This window comes from Theobroma umbraticum, unplaced genomic scaffold (genome assembly GCF_002168275.2).
Source record: "Theobroma umbraticum cultivar Fairchild unplaced genomic scaffold, ASM216827v3 scaffold_204.0, whole genome shotgun sequence".
NCBI lineage: Eukaryota > Viridiplantae > Streptophyta > Magnoliopsida > Malvales > Malvaceae > Theobroma > Theobroma umbraticum.
The window spans coordinates 267,242-283,178 of record NW_018397267.1 but is presented as its reverse complement, the minus strand read 5'-3'; the positions used below and the strand labels follow the sequence as shown (position 1 = coordinate 283,178).

Genomic DNA, 15,937 nt, shown 5'->3' with positions numbered 1-15,937 from the left:
GGAAAGGATTTAAGGCACTCGCTCACCTTATCTGAACCCTTTATTGGAACAACAAGACCGTTGCCCCTTCCTAGAAAAACAACTCTCAAGAAAGCATCCCTGTTGCTTCTGTCTCTCTTTGCCATAGTTTCGTTTCTCTTCTTTAGCTTTCCCACATACGCCTTAAATGCAAGATTAATACCCGACTGCGTACAAGATGAGGTGCCCTTTGCCTTGAGGTCTCATGCGTTTTGAGAGCCTCTAGCTTTTGACCACACTTGGCACTTGGCAGGCCTCGGTCGTCCAGCAAAGCAAAACAAAACTCCTTTTTATTTCCTTTTTTATAATTAAAGAAAAAAAAAAGGGTAACCACTCATAAAGTGGGGAAGGCTAATTACTCTTTAAGCTATAGTTTGGCGCAGCCCTATTTAAGCAGTGGGGGGTGGTTGCCTTATTGGTTAGGTGTGCGTGCTTTGTGCTTGAGAGTTTTGTCTGGTGCCGGTCTGTTTCTTCCTTCTCTGTGGAGTGTTGGCCTTTTGGCAAGAAGATGAATTATTTGGGTGTTGGTGTTAGTCCTGGGAATGTCCCTGTATACCATGGCACTAATCTGAAGGTGATTGATAGGAGAGTGAGAGTTGCGGAGTTGGTTTTGAGGTGTGTGATATGTGTCTTAAGTGTTCTTGCAGCTGTTCTTGTGGTAACAGATACTCAAGTCAAAGAAATCTTCTCAATTCAGAAGAAAGCTAGGTTTACAGACATGAAAGCTCTAGTGTAAGATCCTCTACTCTCTGTCTCTCTCTAGTTTACCCCTCCGAGACTGAGCATCCCGTCGGTTTCCATGTAAAACTCATACCTTTCTTGCTTTTCTTGTTCACAGGTTTTTGGTGGTAGCCAATGGGGTAGCTGCAGCCTACTCATTGGTACAAGGGGTGCGTTGTGTTGTGGCTATGGTGAGAGGAAGTGTGCTTTTCAGCAAGCCTTTGGCTTGGGCCATTTTCTCTGGAGATCAGGTACTGTGCGTCCCTGCTTGATCTTCTCTTTGCATGCATTTCCTCCATAGCATACATGGAAGAGCCTAAGAGCTAATACCCTGCATCTTGTTCAGCTAGTAGTTGTTCTTGGTAAAGTTATGTTTCAGGTTCTCAGTTGTCCATATCTCTAAACTTGGTTGAAGGGTTTCATTTAGGCAGACTATCCCATTTGCATGGGTTTAGCTCATTGCATGCTAACTTGCATCCTTAGTAGAAGGAGATAAAAAAAAACATTGTAAAAAGGAAATTTTAAGGGCAATAACAAAATTTTAGCTAGAGTAGGTGCAATAAATTAAAGACAACAATAATTTCCCCCTTTGTTTTTTAGAACGCTAGGCTTCCACCAAAAGAGAACAAGTCAAGGTTTTCCGTACATTAGCATTTAATGTTCAAGTTAATGTATTCGACAGGGTGGAAGCCTGGTAGGTAATTGATGTTAAGCCTGGTAGAGTCTTGAAAAACCTTACAATAGCAACAGCAGTCTGAGAATGTAAGCAGCAAATAATGATGAGGGGAAGATGAAGATCATCAATGTAAAGAAACAACTATCCCACCAAACGATGAAAAACACACACACACACACACACACACACACGTTGCAATAAATATGAAATAGCCCTTCTGAAATTCATTGAGTGCTTGTTGAAAGTAAACCAACATGAGTGGACTTTTAAGTCTTGCATAAGAATTAAAAAAGGCAGGTCATTGGTGGTGTTGTATGGAATTTATTTCTCATTCATGATATAGTCAGAATGGAGCTAATTTTTCCATCTCCTTTTGTTCTACGTAGTAAATAGACAGGTAACGCTCGATCTTAAACGTTGGAGCGTACGCTGGTTTGAGAAAAACCATGATTTAATGCACCAGACAGAATCCTCACGCGGTTTCGAAAATCTAACTAATGCTGGTGGGGAAAGAAGAAAATTCTGTTGCAAGATGCTAGCTAATAATGTATATTGAAAATAATGTTGTTAATATTTCATGAATATTTTGAGAATTATGTTGTAGTCAGACTTTGCAGGATTCAGCTTGGTATGTTGGGTTCTTTTGATTCTAATGCATACCTTAACAACCTCCCAGCACCCCCTTCTATTTTTGACCATGAGGATTATTTGAGGGAAGGATAGAGGAGGCCTGATTTGGTGCCATATCAGGGCCAGTTATATCGTATAACCAGACCTTTCGGGCTGATTTTAATATTTATCAATTATCACATTCCTGGAAAGAGCTGATTTAGAGACCATTTTCTCTGTGGTAGCACCATCTAGCCCGAAAGAATGCTTGCAAGATGCAATTACTCTAACGGTTGAAAACACATGTATATTGATGGGATGTGAGCATCTAATCATTAACATATCATGTTTTTCTTTTGCAGGCCATGGCATACTTGACTGTGGCTGCTGTGGGAGCTGCTGCACAGTCAGCAGTATTTGCCAAGCTCGGGCAAACAGAGCTTCAATGGTTGAAGATATGCAACATGTACGCGAAGTTCTGTAACCAAGTCGGGGAAGGAATAGTAATGGCATTGCTAGTTAGCCTTAGCATGGTGGTCCTATCTTGTATCTCTGCTTTCAGTCTCTTCCGCTTGTATGGCAGCACCAAAGCCAAGAACAACTTCAGGAGGTAGAAACTAATGTGCTGAAGTTTTTAGGTAGCCAAACTGCCCTGTTTCACAAGCTCATTCCTCAAGGTTCTGTAATATTTTATCTTTGTCATATATTATAAAGAAAAAAAGTGGGAGTTATGTCTCCCATTTGACAATAAATCAAGGCTGGATTCTGTAGAGATTAATACTTAAAAAAGTCCCTTAGTTTCTTTCTTGTGTTCCAGCAGTTGAAACACCATGAGACACTTGATCAACGAATATAGGTTTCAGTTGAAACACCAACGGAGTTAGCTGCCTAGTTTTCCATCGTCCTGAGGAACAGAGCATGCCCTATAAGGCTAAAAAACCAACAGGCTTAATGCCTATCTATCTAAAGGACTATGATCAATAAATAAGTTCATGGTGGTGGCCTGGAATAGATGCTTGCTCAGCTCTTCACAAGCACAACCCTTTTGAAAACCAAATTAATTGAATTATATTTTCGAATTAATTGATTTAATTTATTAAAATAGAGTAATATTATTATGAGAAAGCAGACATTGGCATGGTCTCCTCTCCTTCCAAATCAGAATCAAATTGAAACTTAAAAACGATTTCTTTGTTTTAATTTAAAGTTCTGTTCTTTAAGACAGACAAGATAGAAAGGGAATTTGTGTTTGCTCGTACTAGTGGACCGTGGCCGACACGTGCCATCGAAAGCTTGGGATAACATCCAATACAACCAGATCTACCGACAAAAGGACAAGTTTGAGATCGTATTGGACAATCCTACCGCATCAATAACTTTGACTTCATCTTTCCGCACAAAGCTCGAATCTTGTTGGCTACTGAATACGTAAAACAATTTCTGGTGATTCACAGAATCAAAAACTCCCGAACATACACGCCTTTGCTCGACTCCTCACTCCCTCCCTCCCCCGGGTAAAGTCACCGCCTTTGACCTACCAAGCGATTCTAAAACTCCTGTTCTCTTTCAAGCTCCGTAGAAAACCTAAACTTTTAATTAATTTCTTAATAAAAATCCGTAATTTTATTATAAAGATATTGATTTTCGAATAAGCTCGCAGCTTCAGGTATCGATTTTGGGGAATTGAATTTAGGCGGTTGTGTATAAGAGCTGAGAAATTAAGCGATGTCGGAGAAGTTTTCGCCGACTCTCAGAATCGGAGATCTCAGCGATTTCATAGCTCCGTCTCAAGCCTGCGTTGTTTCTCTTAAAGGACTCAGAGCAACCCCTAACAAGCCTGAGCCTCAGGTACTTTTACTTTTGGCTTAACTTCGTTTTCTTTCCTCAAGTATCAACCTTTTTTTTGGGACTTTTGCTAAATTTGATGCGGAATTAGATGCAAGAGTTGTTTTTTGGTTTGTAATTTGGTGTTTTGATTTTAGTTTTAGCTGCTGCACAGAAGCTATGTTCTACTAATTATCATATTACTTAACAGTAGAAGAGAATTCATAAATTTATTTGCTTTGACTAAGTTTTTTTTTTTTTGAATTACTTTGGTGAAGGTGAGGGTTTCAACTGTTAAGAGTCAGCAATCTGAACCAGTAAAAATTTCGCTTAAGGACTGCTTGGCATGCAGGTAATGTTTTCCTCTATTTTTCACTCATGGTTCTTGTCTTTTAAATTGCTTATGTTTTGCATTGGAAGGAACTTTTTTGTATATTTTAAGGCTAATTCTAGTTCGTGCCAATTACAATCAGAAATACAAGATGAATAGGAGCTACTAAAATGAAGTAAAACAAAAAATGGTTGTTGAGTGCCTAATTTATGACTTTCCAATTGTTTTCTTGATAAGTGCTGCAAGTTTTTATCTATTGTTTACTTACATCAAAGACATGTTTGTAAATTTTCTTTGCGATGGTGCAGCGGCTGCATAACCTCAGCAGAGACTGTAATGCTTGAGAAGCAAAGCTTAGATGAATTCCTTTCCAATATTAATAAAGGGAAGGCTATTATTGTATCCCTCTCTCCTCAGTCAAGGGCCTCGCTTGCAGCTTACTTTGGCATCCCTCCACTACAGGTATGAAAACATCAGAAACTGTATCCCCCTCATTTTCTTCTTGATTTTTTTCTTTTGGGTACATATGCTGGCCCACTATATTCATTGCTAGGTGAGAAAAATTCCCCTTTCTGTTTTGCTGCTCATTGGTGAGGAAACCAATCATTGAAGTGCACCAAGGAGGTGCCAAACCAAGAACAAGTCCAATCCTTTTAGAGCATGTGATTAATAAAATTCTAATGCATCATCTACTTTCATGTGCTGCTGCCTATTAAACGAAAAAAGAAAAGTGTGTAACCAAGTATCCAAGGGCTTTGATAGTGGCATTTCTACTCCCTGACATGCTCTTCTGTTAAAGAAACAAAAGCCAGAGAGGGTTAAATCAATCAATTTTCTCTTACTACACAAGTATTCACACCCCTTTCAAGCTTGTAATTCCTTTTGATTAAATCTGCCACAACCCAAAAGATTCCCAACATCTATGAATTATTTATAGGTTTTGTGTTTTCATTTCTATTGAAGTGCAAGAAAGGTCACCTAAATGTTATTTAAGTTATTGGTGCATGCTTCTAATTATGGAAGGTCTTTTCTTATATTCAGGTTTTCAAGAAACTCACAACTTTTTTAAAGTCCTTGGGAGTAAAGGCTGTGTTTGATACTAGTTGTAGTAGAGACTTAGCACTGATTGAAACTTGTAATGAGTTCATTTCTCGATTTAAACAAAGCCAAGCAGCTGATGACGCGAAAACTAAATCCTCACTTCCAATGCTCTCCTCATCATGCCCAGGTATAGATCTGCCTGCAAACTTTGGCAATCATTTAATAGCATCATTCTCTCCCTAAAACCCCAACATTCTAACGCACACGAATGTGCATTATGTATGGAGAAGATGACTATCGCAGGGATGACATAATAATGTATAGGATTCTTGTGACCAAAAGTGTTGTTTTTGTGCATCTTTCTCTAATTGCAGGTTGGATATGCTATGCTGAAAAACAACTTGGATCCTATATCTTACCGTACATATCATCAGTGAAGAGTCCTCAGCAATCAATGGGAGCTACTGTTAAGCATCATGTATGTCAAACAATGGGTTTCAGGTACCGTCTCACATCTAACTTGAGCTTCGTTTTGGTCATGATTGTGCTATGAATAAACATTTCTGCTAGGAGAGGCAACCTAACACTTGTAATCTATTGTGGTAATTGCTATTTGGCTTTTAAATTTCAGATGAATTGCATGAGTAGCAATTCTTTGAAAGTTTCATTCATTAAGAAAACTTATAGTATCTTGTTAAGTTCAGTGGTTATGACTGAATTACAACATAGTGTTTACCACTACTAAGCTTCCCATCCTTCTAATGCCAGAAAAGAAACTACAAAGGGAACAGAAATTTGATCATAATGCACACAACACACACACACACACACACAAATCAGAAGGAAAATGGAATATAAATGTGTAGTGTTTGTTTGTATTTATGTGTATAATGAAGTCCTTTTCATAGCCTTTATTATACGTCCAAAATAATGAGAATGAGCAAAGGACTGTTAGAATTGCTAGCTTTTGACAATTGTTGGTCATAGAGCCTCTCTCCACTGTTTTTTCTCTTTTTCCTCTATTTTAGTGCAATTAAAAAGTTAGTTTTTCATCTATAGGGTGACATCAGCAGGGCCAATCTCCACTTGGGATCTTATGAAAGCTTCTAGTTTTATATCTTCAAACTATTCAAATATTGAAGGAAATGGAGAATGCCAAAACTATATATTATCCTTAATGCTCAAATGACTAGATTATTCATTTTACTTGATAGGCCGGAGGAGGTTTACCATGTAACTGTGATGCCATGTTATGACAAGAAGCTTGAGGCTGCCAGGGGGGACTTTGTTTCTGAGGTGGGATCTGATGATGGAAGCCATGCAAATGAAGGTGTTTGTATCACAGAGGTTGACTCAGTCTTGACATCTGGAGAACTTTTAGATTTGATACAGGTGAAGTCAGGGTTTCACTTTATTTTAATTTTTATGTGCATTCTAATGTAACAGTTTTACATTGTTTATTTGATAGCTTGTTTTCAAAAGAAAATTTAGTTGGTTAATTTTTACAGTTGAAAGAAGTTGATTTTAAAGCCTTGGAAGAGTCGCCTCTAGATAGAATGTAAGCACCACAATAATCCTCCTTAAAGCAATGTTTTATGCCACCTTGCTACTACTTACAAATGAAAAATATTGCTATCATCCTACAGCTTGACAAATGTGGATGATGAAGGACATCTTTATGGGGTCTCTGGAGGCTCTGGTGGTTATGCGGAAACCGTTTTCCGATATGCTGCAAAAGTTCTCTTTGGAAGAGAAATTGATGGCCCACTGGACTTTAGAATTATAAGAAATTCTGATTTCCAAGAATTGACTCTAGAAGTAAGTTGTGCTTTTTAATTTGATAGTATTTTGTTAGCATTAAAGAAGTTTGAACATAAATAAAACATGTACTTGAACCTGAAGAGGGCCCTTTCTGTGATCCCAGTTTATAAGGGCTGCATTCTTGATGAATTAAATCATGGCTTTATTTATTATTTGACACATATGGTTGAAAAAATTCATGGCAGCGACTTCATCGCCACGTTATTCTTCTACTTTAATATCCTGACAAGCTACAATGTAGGTGGAGGGTAGAACTGTGCTGAAATTTGCCCTATGTTATGGCTTCCAAAACCTGCAAAACATTGTCAGGAAAGTTAAAACACGGAAATGTGATTATCAATATGTGGAGGTCATGGCATGTCCTTCAGGTTTTTGTTTCCTTGTTTCCTTTTATTTTGGATATTGAATTGGTTTTGATACATTCAGTTGTAACTTATTATAAGATAATGGAAATCCAGGTTAGGCATAACAGTTAGGTATGGTTAATATATGCAGGTTGTTTGAATGGTGGAGGTCAAATCAAGCCCAAGCCAGGACAATCTCCAAAGGATTTAATCAAATCATTGGAAGCCATTTACATGGAAAATGTGAGTTTCTGTTTTGAGTTATGCATTTATTCTCAAGAAAGATTTGTGTCATCGTTTGGACAACACCCATTTATAATGTTAAGCTGTATTAAGCATTTTCTTGTTGTCTCAGAGAAAATTCTGTAATTTTGAGCTGTTGGTTCTTTGAATCAAGTAGTGCCTATACCATTAGTATTTATGTACATGTTATCATCTTCCTCGAGCATATAACTGATTTGTGATATTCATCCTGTGATAAACCATGTGGTCAACCTTACATTTACAATTGGTTGCGTGCAAATGTATTTAGGTTTTTTGCACTTAATTTGGTATTCTTCTAATTTTGGGTTCGTATTGTTCCTCAACCTTGGTTACTGTATTAGCCTTGGTACATTTGTATTCGGTAGAGTAATGGACTCTCCATGGTTCACCTTGATTTGAATGTTTTGTTGCAGATTCAATGGCTAATTCCATTCCTAATAGCACTTAGTAAATCTAATAATTCATCAAGCTAAATATTTCATTACAACAGCAATTGAAGCATTAACTATGCTTGCAATGCTTTACTGCTAAAAGTGAACTGATTTCAAATGCTACATGAAGCCTAATGTTTACATGCATATACACTCAAGCTCCCTTTTTAAAATTCTATTTGAATTCTTTTAGAGTTCTGCTTTAATTGATTCTTCTGTATGCCTTATAGATTTTGGAAGCTGATCCTTTTAAGAACCCTGTGGTGAAAGGCTTGTATGATGAGTGGCTTGAGCACCCCGGTTCAGAAAAAGCTAAAAGGCACATGCACACAGGATACCACCCTGTTGTAAAAAGTATCACAGCACAGTTGCACAATTGGTAAAGACTCTCTAGCGTCTGGTCCTGTCCAACGTGGGAACTTCCGTTTGTTGTCTCTCCATGAGTTTCATGTTCTCAGCTGTGACACATCTCTGCCGGTCTTTTGCTCATCTGAAAATTGCATTTGCCAGGAGGCCAATTTTGATAGAGTAAAGAGAGAATTTGTTTTGAAGAAAATTGTTTTATCATCACATAGTTATCTTATGTATATGCTCAGAACTAGACATTAGTTAGACGAAAAAGAAAGAATTAATTTATGCTCGTACTTTCCTTTTCCCCCCTTGATAGTAGCCTCAGTTTATTCTTTTTGGTCCAAATAAAGTCCCCTTTGGTATTGTACATGTTCTTCTTTTATTTGATTCAAAACATGCTATTCTTGTTTTCTGTATAATCAAACAGGTTTGGGTGCTGCCCCCACTGTTACAATGTTTTTCACATGTAAGAATTCTTACTTAATGGAGGAAAGTGACAAAATTCATGTCTTCGCTTTAATTGGGTTGAGATTGATACTGTATATGTATCTTATCATTTATGAACATCGTTGAGCAGTGGGTCTCGAAAGTTGTGAACGTTAACTCCTCTAGCAAGCAGCTTGGCTGGTAACCAAAATAGCAGGACGAGCTGCTTTATCTGCCACGATAACTAGAGGCCTTGAATTGCCAACGAATTATGAGCTTATTATGCAAAAAAGGTTAAGCGGCATAGGTTAGAAAAATCTATGGAAAGCAAATAATTAAGGGAGAAACAAGAATCCAAGTACTGATTTTTTTTTCTCTCTTTAAAAGAAATCTTCATAAATGGAAGGAAAGAGAAAGAAAAAGGGGAAAACCTTTTAAGCTCATTCTTTTATTGGCAATGCTACTTACCAAAACTTGTATTCAAAGAGTAGGGGCAGTAACCGTCCCAGGCTCCCTTGTAACCACGTACATATAGAAAAGCAGGGACAGTAGTCCCACGTTTTCCTTATAAAACGACGGCTGTCAGCCCCCTCTTCTTCTTTCTTCTCTCTGTCTGACACAACCTCGCTGCTTCAACCAACGCAAAACAACATCTGGAAATGGTGAGTTTCACGTTGTTGTCTTCATTTGTCTTCTGTTGTTTTCATAACAACGTTATTGAACTGATCAAATATCTCCTGTTCTCGGTTGGAATTGCCTTGTATTTGTTCGCTCTCTATTCCTTGCGAAACAGTGTTTTTTATTCGTTTTTTACCTCGATTGTTATTATCAACACGAATCCATGAGACGGTATTTATGGTTGATCCCACTGCATGTTGAGTTTTCCTGCTTCTAATCTAATCCGTCTTTGTTGATCCCATTAAATGATGTGTTGCATAATGCATACCAAAATCTTTTATCAAGGAAACCTTTGGAAATATGGTGGCCTTTGAAAATGAATGATTTGTGACATTGCATTGGACAGACTACCTCAAAACGCCTTGCGGAAAGGAGGGTTGCAAGGTTTCAGAAGAACATATCAAGGAGGGGATCTGTAGAAAGTTCAACCAAGAAAGCATATGGCTACCCCGTCGGCCCAATTCTGCTGGGGTTTTTTGTCTTTGTGGTAGTTGGATCATGTATGCTCTGTTTCGGCCTTTATTTCATACTAGCACAGTATTTTGATAGCAACTCTTTATGTCATCACTTGTTTTTGCTCTTTGCATTCTTCATTGCTCTGCAAAATGGTTTCTGTGTAGTGGGCAGCAGAAGATTTTCGCAGTTACACAGTAGAAGATTAATCTGTTTGGGATTTTCATGCCGGATACCATTTAGTTACACATTTTGCTTGAGGAAGTGATCCATATTTTTCTTTTTGGCAGCTCTTTTTCAGATAATCAGAATTGCTATTAGCAAAGGCAAAGGCATGGCTTGAGGAGCTGATGAAGAATAAGATGGAGGAGGTCCTTAAATCATGTAATGAGTTGTTAATTTGGCAAAGTAAAACAATGTTGTAGAAACTGATGTTAAGACATCTTCCTTGGTTTTAATAAATTCTGGCCTCCAGTTCTTGTATTGTTTTCTCATCTCTTGTATTCCTGAAGGCTGACAAGGTTTTCTGGTTCTATCTTTACAATTCAGATCTTATGTAGGAGCTGCAATAGTTTGAACTTCGAATGCTTGATAAAACAGTTTATTATATAAATATTGCAACGAAAATTACATTACGACAACATTTCATTGGCATTACATTGTAGCCCCAGACCCATAACGCATCCTGAACATGGATTTAACTTGACAAATATCTTCCCTTGTTGATGCGCTTAAAGCATTCCATGTACACCTGGGGCTAACAATTTTGACTCAAACCAAAACTATGATCCATAATCCAACAAAAAGGAGGGGCAAAGAGGAAAAGGGAAAGGTGAAAAATTGAAAATAAGATGAAATGAATGCTCATCTGACTTGCTACCAAGCAATTAGAAAGGTTTATGATGCATTTGCTTTCGGTATGAGCCTGTACTTTCATCTGATCTGCGATTTGTCCGGGCCATGGAGCTTCCTCTATTGGAATCCTGGTAACAATCTGAACTCTTGGACAACCTCTTGCTGCGAGAACTGAATCCGACCTCAGTGAACGTTTGTTTATTGTTCGTGGATAAGGATTCATTATGTGGTGAGTCATAGCCTATCTCATCGAATTCCTGCAAGATGTTCATTCAAGCAACTATTACTCATGTAGGGGGTGCCTCGTGTAAAAGTACTAACTACTAATGGAGATGAACATCATTAAAAGTTTTAAGATTGTTTGTATACCTTGGACTTTGTCTTGGAATAATAAGGTGTTAAACAGGGATTTAAATCTTCGAGGAACAAGTCATCTGGACTACCAGGAGTTGTCGCATCAGCAGAACTGAATTCCTGAAATGTTGTTCAATATTAGAACCAGTAGAAGCACTGAAGTCAAGAGTAATGACTTCCTTGGGTCACATGGCTTTCCTATTTTCCAAGCTATCAAGACTAGAACGGAAAAGAAATAAACTCAGTTTCAGTGGATTGCAACTTAAGAATGAAACCGGTCCTTGTTCTAGTGACAGAATAGGCACTAACAGTATGATATCGTATCTAAATTCTTACCAAAGAATCAGAAGGCTCTTCTCGATCATATCTGGGTGTCCTGGGAGAGCTGCCGTGCCGCTGGTGAAATGCCCTGGCAGAATACTTATCTGCCTTCACCTGTTCAAGTGCATGCTAACATAAGGAATCCTTGTAATGGTTCTTACTTGATATGGATTATGATAGATATTGCTTAGTAAATTTTCATTCCATACATCAAGCAAATTAAGCTAGCAGATAAATACCAAATTCATTGCATTCTCTTGCATAGAGGGTTAAGACTTTTATTTCAAGGAAAGTAGCAGAAATCCATCCTTTTGAACAAAATTTTGTAATAATAATCATTAATTTTAAACATATGTCCATAATTTGAATGCAGTGTTTGTTTGTGAGAATTACCTGAGCAAGATCCTGGGCAAGGCATTGGAGCTGTCCTGTGAGAGAAGTGACCTGTCTTTGGAGAGTTGGGATTAGCTGTTTGGCTTGTGTCAGCTCCGAACCTTGCTTCTCTACAATATCTTTAAGTTGAGAATTCATGACATCTGGGAACAGTATTGCACTCTTCAATGACTTAATTTCTTCTCTTTGCTTCAAGCACAAGTCTTTGAGCTTCTCAACCTGCAAATACCGTCTTTATTAACATCTTAGGCATTCAAAAACAATGGTGTCATTGCCCAGAATTCAATCTGATAGATTTTGCATTTCCTAAAGGTAATTAATCAATTAACTAACACTAAGGCAGTGGCGCAAGGGCTGATCATCACCTCTCTGTTCTTGTCTTGGAGCTGAAGCTTGAGCTCAGCAATCTCCATCTCCTGCTCTTTGTTGGCACTCAAGAGCTCCCTCTCACTTCTCAAAACCATGGCCAACGTCCTGGTATTCCCTTTAACCTCTGTCAAGGCCTTCACTTCCTTTTTGTCGGCAGAACCTTTTCCGAACAGCTTTCTCTGCAACGCCGTGAAAGCAGCTCCCTTCCTTGCAGCCTTCTGGAGATCCTCAGCTAGGACATCGGACGGAATGACCAGCTGCCCCTGCCCAATCGTCTTGTTCGTGGATTTCTTGTCCATAAATCTCTTCACCATGCTCGCCAGATTGTGGTCAGCCTTGGTTTTGCTGCGGCTGCCCGGGCCTACATCCAACGGCTTTGATTTCACGAGAGCTCGAGAGGAAGACGAGGAGGAGGAGGAGGATTCTGGCCTCCGAGAAAAGGACTTGATGAGCTCCATAGACGACGAGGGATCAGAGAAATGAGAGGAGGTGGAGGAGCGTGCATCGTACGACTTGTAGCGCGTGGCCATTTAATCCAACACGAACAGCAACTCGGCTGCCTTTGGTCTGTTGGGATTGTGCAAGTGTTTTGTTTGGTTGAAACTGGTAAGTTCCAGGGTTGTAAGGACTCAGGAAAGGAAGAAGATTTTGTTTGTCAGAGAATTTTTGAATTTTGATTTGTAATGAAGGCACGTGCTGACGTGGGCTGCGTGGCGCTGTCTGAATTCAAATTGTTGTTTGGCGTGAAAGGCGCGGGCATTGCTTTTATTGAACTCCTCTACCCTGTTTTAAATTTTTGGCCTTAACTTAATGTTGATTTTTGCATTTTTATCTCATTTTAATCTCAGATTTTGATCTAAACAAATATTTATACATAGAAAGAGAATGATTAATTGAAAATAAGTCAATTTCTATGCTTTATCTTGTTTTTCTGAATTTAATCGTTCAATCTTCTGTAAAAAAATTTTGAAATATTCTCCATAAATAAATTTCAGACACAATAATTATATCATTAAAAAAATAATAATACTAGTTTAAACAATGATAATTCCATTTATTACATCAAGACCTTGTTCCTATCTATTGGAATTGTAATCAAAAGTGTTGTCCCATTTAAATTATGTATGAAATTACTAATTAGGCTTATTAATTAAGACAAAAAGGCTGGTATATTATATTTTAGTTGATTGGCAAAATGCATATTGACATAAAATTGCCTTGGGGGCGAACTCTGGTATGTTGTAGGAAAAGAATTATTATAGAGTAATGGGAAACATATGAATGAGTGGAAACAAAATTCTACTAGTACTAGAAAGTTCTAGTAAATCAAATCAGGCGGAACCAGACATTTCACTGGTTTACGTGTTCTCTGTTCGCCTGAACGGTCGGGGTGGTGAGTACTCTAGCAGGATTTCCTACAGCTGTACTATGTGGTGGCACCTCCTTTAGAACCAGTGAACCTGCACCGATTTTAGCCCCTTCTCCAACTCTGATATTGCCCAGAATTTTGGCTCCAGCTCCTATCAGGACTGCATTACCGATTTTGGGGTGCCTGTCTCCCGAAACTTTTCCTGTACCACCTAATGTGACATTGTGAAGAATGGTGACATTGTCCCCGATCACTGCCGTTTCTCCGATCACAATTCCGGTGGCATGATCAAGTACTATTCCCCGTCCAATCTTCGCCGCTGGGTGGATGTCTACTGCAAAAACCTCGGAAACCCGACTCTGTATTAGAAGCGCCAAGCTGAGCCTACCCTGCGACCGCAGTTTGTGTGCCGCTCTATGAGCTTGGCAAGCTTGGAACCCCTTGAAGTGTAGGAAGCAGTGGACATAACTGATGCAAGCAGGGTCACGCTCTCTTGTAGCCTTTATATCATCTCTGATGGCACTCTTGATCTCGTGATCCTCAGCAAAAGCTTCCAAGAAAACCTTGAAAACTGCATCTCTGGAAAGAGTCGAATTACTCAGTTTCATCGCCAGGTGGTTCGCCAACGCAATTTCCAGAGAACTGTGTGACAGTACCAAAGAATAATAATAATTCAACAAGATAGGCTCCTGTTTTGCATCAGATTGAGCTTTCTCCCTAATTTTCACCCACAGATCGTCCTCATCCTCGTCACAGGGACAGACTGTTGTATCCGGAATTTTCACGCTACCCCAGTTGATTGCTCTGCATGAAACAAGATTTGAGAAACTTGGTCCGCATGCTTTGGCAAACCTGCAAAGGGAACAACGGGCTAGGCGTTGGCTGGATCTTAAGCAACACCACTTGTTGGCAGGTTCACCTTTCGGATTGTCGATGCATGCTGCCATTGACTTAGAGTAACTTTGAGAGACGATGCTTGGCTGAGACTGTTGATCTTAATTAGTTAGCAGTAAACAGCCGTGAGGAGAGTAACGATACTGCAAGGATTATATATATTAGCTGGAGCTCCATGCATTAGCGATTGGATGGAATGACAAGGAACTGCTTGGAAATGAGACGAAACAAATAAAGTAATGCAATAAGACCAAGGTGTGGAAAGAGTCGAGACAACGATGACGTTTGGAATGACGATGGAGGACTCCTTGAATGGTCTAGCAGAATCAACATTGAGGAATGAATGGAAGCTGCTTGGGCCACAAGCCAAGAGCCAACACGACCATATTAATCAATATGCAAAAGGAAATTTCTAGCAGGGCTGCTTCAATCTTCTCTGTTAAGTCTGTTTTTATTTATTATTCCCTTTTTGCCTTGGACTTTGTCAGGCCCTCTATCTCTGTAGGAGAAACAAAAAGTCTGGGTCTTGAAGTTGGGTTTGAGTCCGAAACTGGCTTGTAATAAGAGTGATAGAGTTACACCTTTGTTTATGCTTTGACTTTGTGGTCAAGAACGTGTGGACCGTTTTTATATTATATTAGAATATAACATTGCATATATATATATATATATATACATATATCATTTGAATGATTTGTTTTACTTTCATACTAGGTTTCACCCCTCCCTCCAATCCCTTCCACCATCAAATACACATTTGATAGCACGAAGAGCTGGACAATGAAATAAATGGAGATAATTTTAAATTAATGATATAAAAAAGGTATAGATTATGCATTTATAGCAATGAATCTACACTCTTTTTATTTTTACTTTTGATAAAATAATAATAACGTATTATATGTCAGGTAGTTCAACAATCGTTAAAACGTCGTTAATATATACATGAATATATATGAATAAAAATAAAATTCTGTGATAACTATCGTTAGATTACACTTTTATAGAAACTTTAAGTAAATATGTAATTAGATGGTAAGACACCGAATAAATTTTATTACATTGTCTTGCTCCATTGACCCACCAACCAAATTCAAGTGATATAAATAATTTTGTTCATGCACACAACTCTCATTGTCTAAAATTCTCATCCTCTCTTCCCCTTCAGTCTTCTTCCTGGTTCACTTGTTCTTCTTCCAGCAAGTGCTGCACCATCACATTCATATACACTCCCGAGAAAAAACACTTCATCCTCTCACTCTAAAGATTATGTCTACACCGCCAGGAATGCCACCATCTTCATCTGCAAGCGAGGAGCCTGCAGAAATGAAATCCACTCCGAAGTTAAGTAATGGTGATGGTGATCAAGGGTCGATGGCTGCAGCGCCAACTTTG

The 15,937-nt window shown here is 38.6% G+C and overlaps 4 protein-coding genes and 1 pseudogene across 5 annotated transcripts; 3 read left to right on the top strand and 2 right to left on the bottom strand.

Moving 5' to 3' along the window:
• The first annotated feature begins 73 nt into the window (after positions 1-73).
• Positions 74-2,839, top strand: LOC110424033 (CASP-like protein 2B1). Its single transcript, XM_021438502.2, has 3 exons — positions 74-750; positions 857-989; positions 2,386-2,839. The coding sequence occupies exons 1-3, from the start codon at positions 527-529 to the stop codon at positions 2,635-2,637; spliced, it is 609 nt and encodes a 202-aa protein (XP_021294177.1). The 5' UTR covers positions 74-526; the 3' UTR covers positions 2,638-2,839.
• A 558-nt stretch (positions 2,840-3,397) lies between these two features.
• Positions 3,398-8,950, top strand: NAR1 (ferredoxin hydrogenase). Of its 2 annotated transcripts, XM_021439473.2 has the most exons (12): positions 3,398-3,537; positions 3,684-3,871; positions 4,126-4,199; positions 4,487-4,640; positions 5,220-5,406; positions 5,594-5,720; positions 6,434-6,611; positions 6,728-6,777; positions 6,866-7,037; positions 7,282-7,408; positions 7,536-7,627; positions 8,310-8,950. In XM_021439473.2, the coding sequence occupies exons 2-12, from the start codon at positions 3,749-3,751 to the stop codon at positions 8,460-8,462; spliced, it is 1,437 nt and encodes a 478-aa protein (XP_021295148.1). In that variant the 5' UTR covers positions 3,398-3,537; positions 3,684-3,748; the 3' UTR covers positions 8,463-8,950. The 2 variants fall into 2 exon arrangements, with proteins under 2 accessions (XP_021295148.1, XP_021295147.1); XM_021439472.1 differs by lacking the exon at positions 3,398-3,537 and having other exon boundaries at positions 3,544-3,871.
• Positions 8,951-9,209: 259 nt separating this feature from the next.
• LOC110424378 (uncharacterized) lies at positions 9,210-10,481 on the top strand. The gene is made up of 3 exons (XM_089784830.1): positions 9,210-9,518; positions 9,881-10,034; positions 10,278-10,481. Exons 1-3 carry the CDS (start codon positions 9,516-9,518, stop codon positions 10,328-10,330), a joined length of 210 nt encoding a protein of 69 aa, XP_089640956.1. The 5' UTR covers positions 9,210-9,515; the 3' UTR covers positions 10,331-10,481.
• A 146-nt stretch (positions 10,482-10,627) lies between these two features.
• Positions 10,628-12,955, bottom strand: LOC110424377 (structural maintenance of chromosomes protein). Its single transcript, XM_021438932.2, has 5 exons — positions 12,276-12,955; positions 11,911-12,129; positions 11,533-11,631; positions 11,212-11,316; positions 10,628-11,099 (listed from the first exon to the last, which is right to left on the bottom strand). Exons 1-5 carry the CDS (start codon positions 12,807-12,809, stop codon positions 10,875-10,877), a joined length of 1,182 nt encoding a protein of 393 aa, XP_021294607.1. The 5' UTR covers positions 12,810-12,955; the 3' UTR covers positions 10,628-10,874.
• A 559-nt stretch (positions 12,956-13,514) lies between these two features.
• LOC110424542 (serine acetyltransferase 1, chloroplastic pseudogene) lies at positions 13,515-14,652 on the bottom strand (annotated as a pseudogene).
• Positions 14,653-15,937: the final 1,285 nt, after the last annotated feature.

Excerpts from the sequence above, each read along its gene's own strand:
- LOC110424033 (XM_021438502.2), top strand. The coding sequence starts at position 527 with ATGAATTATTTGGGTGTTGGTGTTAGTCCTGGGAATGTCCCTGTATAC. Across the intron at positions 751-856 it reads ACAGACATGAAAGCTCTAGT|GTTTTTGGTGGTAGCCAATG; the intron begins GTAAGATCCTCT and ends TCTTGTTCACAG. Across the intron at positions 990-2,385 it reads CCATTTTCTCTGGAGATCAG|GCCATGGCATACTTGACTGT; the intron begins GTACTGTGCGTC and ends TTTCTTTTGCAG.
- NAR1 (XM_021439473.2), top strand. The coding sequence starts at position 3,749 with ATGTCGGAGAAGTTTTCGCCGACTCTCAGAATCGGAGATCTCAGCGAT. Across the intron at positions 5,407-5,593 it reads GCTCTCCTCATCATGCCCAG|GTTGGATATGCTATGCTGAA; the intron begins GTATAGATCTGC and ends CTCTAATTGCAG. Across the intron at positions 6,612-6,727 it reads AACTTTTAGATTTGATACAG|TTGAAAGAAGTTGATTTTAA; the intron begins GTGAAGTCAGGG and ends TAATTTTTACAG.
- LOC110424377 (XM_021438932.2), bottom strand. The coding sequence starts at position 12,809 with ATGGCCACGCGCTACAAGTCGTACGATGCACGCTCCTCCACCTCCTCT. Across the intron at positions 11,632-11,910 it reads TTGCCCAGGATCTTGCTCAG|GTGAAGGCAGATAAGTATTC; the intron begins GTAATTCTCACA and ends GCACTTGAACAG. Across the intron at positions 11,317-11,532 it reads AAGAGCCTTCTGATTCTTTG|GAATTCAGTTCTGCTGATGC; the intron begins GTAAGAATTTAG and ends ACAACATTTCAG.
- LOC110424378 (XM_089784830.1), top strand. Across the intron at positions 10,035-10,277 it reads CTTTGTGGTAGTTGGATCAT|CTCTTTTTCAGATAATCAGA; the intron begins GTATGCTCTGTT and ends TCTTTTTGGCAG.